This window comes from Chiloscyllium plagiosum, chromosome 40 (genome assembly GCF_004010195.1).
Source record: "Chiloscyllium plagiosum isolate BGI_BamShark_2017 chromosome 40, ASM401019v2, whole genome shotgun sequence".
In the NCBI taxonomy this organism is placed as follows: domain Eukaryota; kingdom Metazoa; phylum Chordata; class Chondrichthyes; order Orectolobiformes; family Hemiscylliidae; genus Chiloscyllium; species Chiloscyllium plagiosum.
In genome coordinates this window covers 9,138,063-9,148,273 of record NC_057749.1, presented here as the reverse complement: position 1 = coordinate 9,148,273, position 10,211 = coordinate 9,138,063, and the positions used below count along the sequence as shown (strand labels likewise).

General features: G+C 46.8%; 1 protein-coding gene across 2 annotated transcripts in view; it reads left to right on the top strand.

The window, feature by feature from the left end:
* LOC122542484 (restin homolog) overlaps nt 1–10,211 on the top strand; it is a 117,924-nt gene that overhangs the window by 33,410 nt on the left and 74,303 nt on the right. For both annotated transcript variants that reach the window (XM_043680251.1, XM_043680250.1), the window contains exons 5-10: nt 1,255–1,384; nt 3,310–3,429; nt 4,232–4,357; nt 5,273–5,377; nt 7,320–7,508; nt 8,015–8,253. In XM_043680251.1, coding sequence (XP_043536186.1) covers nt 1,255–1,384; nt 3,310–3,429; nt 4,232–4,357; nt 5,273–5,377; nt 7,320–7,508; nt 8,015–8,253 — 909 coding nt within the window. The remainder of the gene's footprint in view (nt 1–1,254; nt 1,385–3,309; nt 3,430–4,231; nt 4,358–5,272; nt 5,378–7,319; nt 7,509–8,014; nt 8,254–10,211) is intronic.

Below are 10,211 nucleotides of genomic sequence, written 5' to 3'. Positions count from 1 at the left end.
ACTTTATTGCTGGAACAGCACAGCAGGTCAGGCAGCATCCAGGGAACAGGAGATTCGACGTTTCGGGCACAGGCCCTTCTTCAGGAATGATTTTATACTCTGTGGTTCAACCACTGATGGCAAGCAATGCCATATATATGCCTTCATAGTTAAAAATCAAACAACACCAGGTTATAGTCCAACAGTTTTATCTGGAAGCACTAGCTTTCGGAGCACTGCCCCTTCATCAGGTGATTCAGGACAATGTTGGAGTGCTCCGAAAGCTTGTGCTTCCAAATAAACGTGTTGAACTATAACCTGGTGTTGTGTGATTTGTAATTTTGTACACCAGTGTCTCCAAATCATATGCCTTCATGACCACTTTAACCACTTGTCAAAGAGTCATAGAGATGTACAGCATGGAAACAGACCCTTCGTCTAAATTGTCCATGCCGACCAGATATCCCAACCCAATCTAGTCCCACCTGCCAGCACCCGGCCCATATCCCTCCAAACCCTTCCTATTTATATACCCATCCAAATGCCTCTTAAATGTTGCAATTGTACCAGCTTTCATCACTTCCACTGTGTTGTCGTTTTCAGGGATTTGTGGACCTGTTTGCCTAGATCCCTCTGTATGTTGATGCTACCAAAGCTTCTGCCATTTACTATATACTTCCCGCCTGTATTTGACCTTACATCACTTTGCGCTTGTCCAAATTAAGCCCGACCAGGCCATTTCTCAGCCTATCCATATCCTATAAGAAAGAAAAGTCATTTAAGTAAAGACTTTCCTGATCTCTGGACAAACTGAAGTGCCCTAAAACAGATGTCAGAGTTCTGTACTTCATGATATTGTAATTTATGCAACAGCTGTCCATTTGCACACAGCTGGGTCCCACCAATAACAATGTGATAAGAAGCAGATTGTACATTCTTCTCTGTCAGAGGGTAAATTCCTGGCTAGGACAATGGAGATAAGTCCTCTGCTTTCTCTTCAAAGTATCCGCATACAGTCTTTACACCTAACAGACAAACCAGTTAAAGTCATGAGAAAGGCAGCACCTCGGAAAGTCCAGCCCTCCCTCAGTATTGCATGCAGAGAGTTGGCCTAGGTTAGATACCCCTGCAGAGCAACGTGAGCCCAATAGTGTCTGACTTGGAAATGAGACAGCTACCTGCTAAGTCAGGGACAAAAAAGGAGGGCTACATTCAATGTCTAGTCATGAATGGTACTGTTGCTCTGAGAGATGAACCAGTTGTTGCTCTGCGCAGGGTTTTGCATCTGGAGGCAGAAGTGGCAAAAACAAAATCGTCCCTGGATCTTCTCAGCAGCAGCCACGGCTCTTCATCTCCCCATGTCCCACTGTTCTCGACCAAACTGGAGGAGGGAGCTCTGAAACAGGTGAGCACTAATGGGATGTCATATCCCTGTAACCTTCCTTATTTCTAAATATTGGTGAGCTCAGGTCCCTTGTTTGATGTTGTGCACAGAAAGTGGGGGGAGGGGGGTGTTGCGGAGACCGGCAGAGACCTTGCTATACATGAACAGCCCATACTGTGTCCAGTTTTGGACCCTTAACTTAAAGAGGGATGTCTTGTATTGAAGGCAGACTGGACTAGGTTCACTGGGCTAATTCCTGGGATGAAGGGGTTCATCTTAAGAAAAATGGTTGGGTCTGCATACCAATGGAGGTTAGAGCAAGGAGAGACAGACTTATTGAACCATTTAAGGGGATTTGACAGGGTGGATGCTGAGAGAATGTTCTCTATCATGGGGGCATGGTTTAAAAGAATGAGATCTCCCATTAAAGACAGAGATGAGGAGGAATTTCTCCTCCCAGAGGGTCATTATTCTGTATAATGCTCTTCCTCAAGCACTGCAGGCTGTGTCAATGAATAGATTCAAGGTTGAGTTAGAATGATCTTTGATCTACGAGGGAATCAAGGGGACAGGCAGCAAGTAGGGTTAAGGCTACCTTCCTCAGATGGTTGTGGAGGAGCAGTGCTCCGAAAGCTAGTGCTTCCAAATAAACCTGTTGGACTATAACCTGGTGTTGTGTGATTTTTAACTTTGTACACCCCAGTCCAACACTGGCTCCTCCAAATCATTCAGATCAACCATGATGCTACTGAATGGCAGAACAGCTTCGAGGGGCCGAATGGCCTGCTGCTGCTCCTATTTCTTGTAGTATTGTTGTTTGCTAATCGGAGTTAATGTTTCGGGTTGAGTCACCCTACCTCAGAATATCCGCCCTGGAGCTGAAATGCTAACTCTGATTTCTCTCCACAGATGCTGTCAGACCTGCTGAGCTTTTCTGGAAATTTCCATTCTTTGTTTTGTATTTACAGCATACGCAGTTCTTTCGGTTTTTGTTCTGAATCTCCAAGGTCTTTTCCCTGGGGTGGGGGTGTCCAGAACTAGAGGGCATTGGTTTAAGATGAGAGGGAAAAGATTTAAAAGGGACCTAAGGGGCAACATTTTCACACAGAGGGTGGTACGTGTATGGAATGAGCTGCCAGAGGAAGTGGTAGAGGCTGGTACAATTACAACATTTAAAAGGCACCTGGATGGATATATGAATAGGAAAGGTTAAGAGGGATATGGGCCAAATGCTGGTAAATGGGACTAGATTAATTTAGGATATCTGATCGGCATGGGCATGTTGGACTGAAGAGTCTGTTTCCCTGCTGTACAGCTGTATGACTCTCTCCACTCCGTACACACACTCTAAAAGATCTGAGTGTTTTGGTTATGTTCCTTAGTTTGAGTGCCAAAGCCAGTAACAATACCCTGAATGCCATCATGTCTGAAATTAATGCAGGGTAGACCGTGCATCAATCCAGTCTGGGAAAATGTGCTCATTGTCAACGAAGGTGCTCGACTCTGCTTGATAACCAAATGTAACAACATCCTGTTTTCCTGCAGTGACTCCAAGGTTGCATTCCTGTCATTCATTGTCACTCAGACAATCCTGCCTTGCCTTACAATCGGCGGGGGCTTTGTGTACTCCCTTTGCACGCCGGCCTATTCATTCAGAGCCAGGCATGTTTGAGCTTGTTCCTTTACAAAGAGACTGACCTGTTGAGCTCCTGTTTACAGCCAAGGCTGGGAAACGTGATGTAGCTCATGAAGTACACCTCTGTCACTTCCACGTCGATCTCCTGCATCTGAATATCTGATAAAGCTCACTAGCCTTTTTCGTTTTGTGCCTCCTTCAACTCCTATTCCCCCCGCCCCCCGCCCCCCCCCCCCTCCTCCACCCCCACCCCGGTCCCCTTTCTCGCTGTCTGATTTGGTGACTTCACCCGGTGGCTTGCTGGGGGAAGGACGGCTTGTTACGGGAGCTGCAGTCTGTGCGGGAGATTCTCCAGGTATACCAAGACCGGGTGAGGAGCCTGGAGGAAGAGTGCGATAAAGCCAGGGAAGACTTGAGAAGCTTTCGGGAGGTTGGTCTACCTTTACCAGGCGCCTGCTCTCGGGGTCCTTTTGAGTTTCGTGGGATGGTACGGCACACAGAAGGAGCCAGTTCAGCCCATCGCACCTGTGTCAGCCCTTTGAAAGAGCCATTCAATTATTTTGGCTTCTTTCCAATTTCTTCATACCCTTGCAAATATTTATCCTTCCTACTTCTCAAATGTATGGCTGATTCTCTATTGAAAGTTACTACGAAATCTGCTCCCAATGACTTAGCAATCAGTGAGCTCTGAATCCTAACAACTCACTGTGTATTTACAAATAAAAAATCTTCCCCTCCACTCTGCTACTTTTGCAACTTGTCTTTAATAACCTCAGTATTGTCCAGATAGTGTTGGCGAAGTCTGGGACACTGTCTGATTCTGTGAGTATGATCGCATCAAGCCGGTCTGTGAGACAGCTCTCCCTGTTTTGGCACTAACTGTCTCGATGCTGGGAAGGAGGGTTTTTCAGGATTGGCCGCAGGGCTGCCTCTGCAGTTGTCATTCCCAATGTCTACGTCCAGGCTGGGTGGTCCGTCTGGCTTTACTCCTTTGAGACCTGTTAATGGCTTTGCCCCAACTGAGTGGCCCCACGGCTGTCTCAGAGGGCAGTTCCCTGTGCACCTCATTGCTGTGGGTCTGGAGACGCATAGGCCAGACCAGGTAAGGGTGACAGGTTTCCTTCCCTCAATGACTTCAGTGGACCGGATGGGTGTTAACACTGACGTTAGCTGTAAAAATGCTTTTAAGCAACATAGTTATCCCAGTAATATCCCCAGTTTCCTTCATTCAGGCTCAACACTCGGCACTCATGACGACCAATCAGGCCAACCAGCGACTGACTGATTCCTTGCGAGCACAGACAGATCTGCATGATGAGGTGAATCAGCTGCGCCTCAAGTACAGTGAAGCCAGTTTGGTAATTACACTCTCACAAAATGTTACTTACAGAGTGGCCAGAGTTGACCCAGGTAAGGAAAGCCACCTCCTCTTGGTTGTTAAATCATCCGCCTGTGGCGGGGGGGGCGCGATATTGCCACCAAGACGTGAGTCCTCTCCCACTGCAGAAGACTCATACACACGTTTTCCATCTGGGATCAAGGATTTCCTGCCTTTGTCCGTCTCCCTTCAGTCCGGGCGACTCTTGTCATTTTCTAAATTCCTGCTCCAACTCTCACCGTTTCCCACAATGCAGAGCACAGCGGCTGTTGTGAAAAGAGAAAGTTTAAAAATCACACAACGGCAGGTGTAGTCCAACAGGTTAATTTGGAAGTACGAGCTTTCAGAGCGCCGCTCCTTCATCAGGTAGCTAGTGGGGCAGGATCGTACAACATAGAATTTATAGTAAAAGATCAAAGTGTCATACAACTGATGCAATGTATTGAACAAACCTAGATTGCTGTTAAGTCTTTAATCACTTAGAATGGAGTTGCAGATTTTGATTAATAATACATTGTCTGAACTGAGATGTCACCTACTTTTTGTAAAACCTTAAGTTATCTCAGGAATGTAACCTTGAAAGAAGTTATGGGATTTCCGTATTTATTAATTTCGGTATTTATAAATTCTGTGTTGTATGATCCTGCCCCACTAGCTACCTGATGAAGAAGCAGTGCTCTGAAAGCTAGTGCTTCCAACTAAACCTGTTGGACTATAACCTGGTGTTCTGTGATTTTTAACTTTGTACACCCTCGTCGAACACTGACCCCTCTACGTCCTGCAAAGAGAAGGCTGAGGAGGGGCCAGAGATAGGGCTTTCCAATTTTGAAAGTATTTGTTGGAATGTCCTGGAAGGCAGGCTCCTATTTTAAAAACACCTCGTCCATCTTTGCAGGAGAGGGACGTGCTCTCTTCAAAATCTGTAAGACTGGAAGAGACCGTGGCCAACCTGAGAACGCAACTAGCAGCTGCAACAGCAGACAAAGATCGATTCCTGCAGGTACTGACTTTAAACCACAGAGTTTAATCAAATCTGAGCAAAGGTGTCAAACTCTGACCAACTGGCCATTTGCAACAATCTCAACCCTCTTTACAATTCAGTATTTCCTCCCCCCACCCCCCTCCCAAATGTTTGATGGTTTTTCATGTTTTGTAGAAGTGATGCAAAGATCAGTCTTGGGTAGTTTTACACCATTAAATAGCCATAATCATGAAAGCAATAGAATTGTGCTAACCCAGCCATCTGTAGGTGTTGAGTCAAAGGAGTTGGATGGGGATGGGGGGGTGTGGTTAGCGTCCTAGTCAGCCATGACTTCATTGCGTGCCATAGAGATGCGAGTGGCTGAATGGCCTCCTGCTGTTCCAACGTTCCTCAATGAAAAACCTGAGCCCTATTGGCATCAGCCATTTGAAATGTTTGCAAACCGATGGAAGCTCTGATTAATATGAGGTCCCTCGTCAAGACAGATCCATTCACCCAACAGAGCTTGTATCCGCCAATATGAAGTAATTTGCCAAGGTGGAGAATCTGTCACATGTGTTTATATAATGTGCCCTTCACTGGCAAGGCTGCTGGCATTGGTAGGAGAATGGCCTGCACGTTGATTGATTTATTGTTGTAACATGCACCGAGATACAGTGAAAAATATTGTTTTGTGTGCCATGCAGACAGATCATACCAAACAAAGTGCATCAGGGTGGCAGAACAGAGTGCAGAGTATGGTGTTACAGCCACAGAGAACACGCAGAGAGTCAGAGATCAGAATTAACATCTCAGAGGTCTGTTCAACAGTCTGATAACTGTGGGAAAGTGACCCCAGAGCCAGGGCCGTGTGGTTGACTTGCAACTGCCCTCTGAAATGGTTGACTGAGCCATTCAGTTCGAAGGCAATAGGGGATGGGCAGCAAATGCCAACTTTGCCAGCAATGCCCCCATTCCAGAACAGGTCAAAAGATAAGTAGGGTTTAGCAGCTGTAGCGTGAGTTTGTCACAAAGTCGATACCTAAGTGAGATTGTAACAGCCATAGTGAATGTAATCTGTTCTTGATTACTTAGAGCCATAAAATCAAACAGCTTTGTGAAGAGACCCTACAGTCCATTATGTACATGCCAGTCATCCAGCAGCTATCTACTACCGTTCCACTGTCCAGCAATTAGCTTGTAGTCTTGCATACTGTGGTGCTTATAGTGATCATCGAAATACGACTAAAATCTGTGATGGTTCAAGGGTCTATGAGTGTAAAGTTGACAGAGGACCGGAGGGCAGCTCTCTCCCTAGACAGACAGATGACTGGGGGTTATTTTAACCTGAGGGTCGTCACATCTCAAGCGAGGGGAGAGGTTGAGAAAGGAACACTGCGGGAATTGAACCCGGTTGAAACTTTATTGCTGGAACAGCACAGCAGGTCAGGCAGCATCCAGGGAACAGGAGATTCGACGTTTCGGGCACAGGCCCTTCTTCAGGAATTGAACCCGTGCTATTGGCTTCACTCCACGTCACGTTCAGCTAACTGAACTCACTGACCACTGAAAATATTGTAGATATAATATGAGACTGTTCCCATTGGCAATAACAAGAGGACATAGATGTAGGGTCATTGGTAGAGGAAGCACAGGAGAATGAAGAGAACTGTTGGTGCGATCTGAGCTGGAAGGCATTGCCTGTGGTGGAAGCAGGTTGAGTCGTGACTTTGAAAAGGGTTGGGATAAATATTTGAAAAGGGTCCAAATGCCTATGATTAATTCGATAGCTCTTTCAGAGAGCTGGAGCAGACATGAAGCCTCCCACGTCTTCCATATTCTCAGGAAACCAAAAATTAGGATGGGTGAGATTGGGGGATGAATGATCACCTGAAAATCTGGCGATCTTCGGTTTTTGAAGTGGAGGGTGTGGTGCCAGGGCGATGTGAGAGTCGGATTCTAACATGGCTGAGTTTTACAGGAGAAGCTGGAATTACACAAGCAGGTCCGACACTTGACTCTGGAGCTACAGCGTGCTCTGAGAGGGAAGGAGGGCTTCGATGAGCAAGTTGCTGACCTGCACACAGAGTTGGTGAGCACCAAAACTCAGGCCAACAGACAAGATCAGGAAAAGGTCTTGCTGCAAGAAAAGCTAGCCACCATCAAACAGGTACAACAGCTTTACCTTGTTTTTTTTTAATGTAACAAAAGTGATGTTTAAACAAAAAGAATGGATTAGCGACATTTAAGCACAAATCAACCAAATCGTTTTAGTCAGATGGAGCTGAACAGCAGAGAAGTTGTGAAACCAAAGCTTGGGCCATACTTGGCCTCCTGGCTCTGGTCGTTATCTGTTGAAAAGGACATGGATAAGGTGCAGAAAATTTCTGCAAGGTTTACACCAGGATGAGGGATTAGGCAGATGAAGTGGGAGTTTTATTTACTTACTCATGGGGATGAGGGTGTTGCTGTCGGGGCCAGTATTCATTGCTCAACCCGTATTGTCCAGAGTGAAGAGTCAGCTCCATTGCTGTGGGTCTGGAGTCACATGTAGGCCAGACCAGGTTTCTTTCCTCAAGGTGTAGCTGGAGTTTCCAGTTTTCTCTTTCAGCGGCTGAGGGACCCTAGGTGCTGTCTCACCCCCCACCTCCCCTCCCTGTGCTCTTTCATCCTCAGGTGAACGACAGGCTGACCTCAGAGCTGGGCCAGTCTCAGCAGAGGCTGGAGCTGTGCCAGGACCAGCTCCACCACCTCCAGGCCGAGAAGACCATCTTCAGCAACCAGATTGAGGCCCTGCAGACGGAGCGCAGCCACCTGGTCAGCGAAAGGGAGATGTTGCTGACCGCCGTCCAGGTGGATGACCAGACCCAGGTGGACGAGCTCTGGACCTTACGGCAAAACTGCAAGGAGCTCCGGTAAACGCGGGAAGGTTGCTCAGCCTTTTGGTGGAATTCTTTTCCTCTTCGTTTCCTGGGGTGTGGGTGGGGCCAGCGTTTACCGCTGATCTTTACTCATTCTCAATCTGATTGGTGGTGCCGGCCATTTCATTGCGGTGGGTCTGGAGTCACGTGGAGTCAGATCCCCTTCCCCTAAAGGACATTGTTGAACCCAATGGGCTTTTACAATCACCATTTGAATCAAAGAATCAAATCCCTACAGTGCAGAAACAGGTCCTTTTGCCCAACAAGTCCACACTGACCGTCTAAAGAGTCACCCACCCAGACCCATTCCCCAACCCTTTACTCTACATTTACCCCTGACTAATGCACCTAACCTACACATCCCTGAACACGATGGGCAATTTAGCGTAGCCAATTCAACTAACCTGCACATCTTTGGACAGTGGGAGGAAACCGGAGCACCCGGGGGAAACCCATGCAGACATGGGGAGAATGTGCAAACTCCACACAGACAGTTGCCTGAGGCATGGATTGAACCTGGGTCCCTGACGCTATGAGGCAGCAGTGCTAACCACTGAGCCACTGTGCTGCCGATAGTCAGCATTGTGGTGACTATGCTCCCCTGCAGCGTAGGAGGCTGAGGAGTTTGTATAATCACGAGTGTAGGTCAGGTGAATAGCCAAGGACTTTGCCCCAGGGTAGGTGAGTTTGAAATTACATGGCATAGGTTTAAGGGGAAAAGGGGAAAAATTTGAAAGGGATCTGAGGAACCTTAATGTCACCCCTCAGGCTCCGAATCTCCAGTGAGAAACGTCCCAGACTATCCAACTTCTCCTTCAAACTCAGACCCTGCAGTCCTGGCAACATCCTTGTAAATTTTTTCTGCACCCTTTCGTGTTTAACAACATCCTACCTGTAGCGGAGAGACTGGAATTGAACGCAGTACTCCAAAAGTGGCTTCGCCAATGTCTTGTTAAAGGATATTGGTAAGGCCTCTTCTGGAGTGCTGTGTACAGTTGTGGTCACCCTGTTATAGAAAGCATATTATTAAAGTGGAGAGGGTTCAGAAAAGATTCATCAGGATGTTGCTGGAACTGAAGGGTTTGAGTTATAACAAGAAGCTGGATAGTCTGGGAATTTTTTTCACTGGAGCAGAGGAGGTTGAGGCATGACCTTAGAGGTTTGTAAGATCATGAGGAAAAAGTGAGGAACAGCTTATGCCCAAAACGTCGATTCCCCTCCTCCTCGGATGCTGCCTGACCTGCTGTGCTTTTTCAGCACCACATTCTCGACTCATAAAATCATGAGGGGCATAGATATGGTGAATAGAAAAGGTCTTTTCCTTAAGGTGGGGAGTTCAAAACTGGGGCATATTTTTAAGGTGAAAGGAGAAAGATTTTAAAAAAGACACGAGAGGCAACATTTTTCCACAGAGTGGTTTGTATATGGAACGAACTGGCAGAGAAAGTGGTGGATGCAGATACAGTTACAATGTTTAAAAGACATTTGGATAAATTCGTGAATAGGAAAGGTTTGGAGGGATATAGGCTAAACCCAGGGAAGTGGGACTGGTTTAGTTTTTGGAACATGGTTGGTATGGACTGCTTGGACCGAAGAGTTTATTTCCTTGCTGTATGACTCTATGCCTCGGTGTTAAATGTTTTGCCCCTTAATCTGAGACTGTGTTCCAATTTTAAACTTGAGAGGCACATTTATCATAGAAACCCTACAGTGTGGGAACAGGCCCTTCAGCCCAACAAGTCCACACCGACCCTCCAAAGAGTAACCCACCCAGAACCATTCCCCTATCTCAATTACCCTGACTAATGCACCTAATCTTTACACCCTTGAATGCTATGGGCAATTTAGTATGGCCAATTCACCTAACCTGCACATCTTAGGACTGTGGGAGGAAACTGGAGCACCCAGAGGAAACCCACGCAGACAGTGGGAGAATGTGCAAACCCACACAG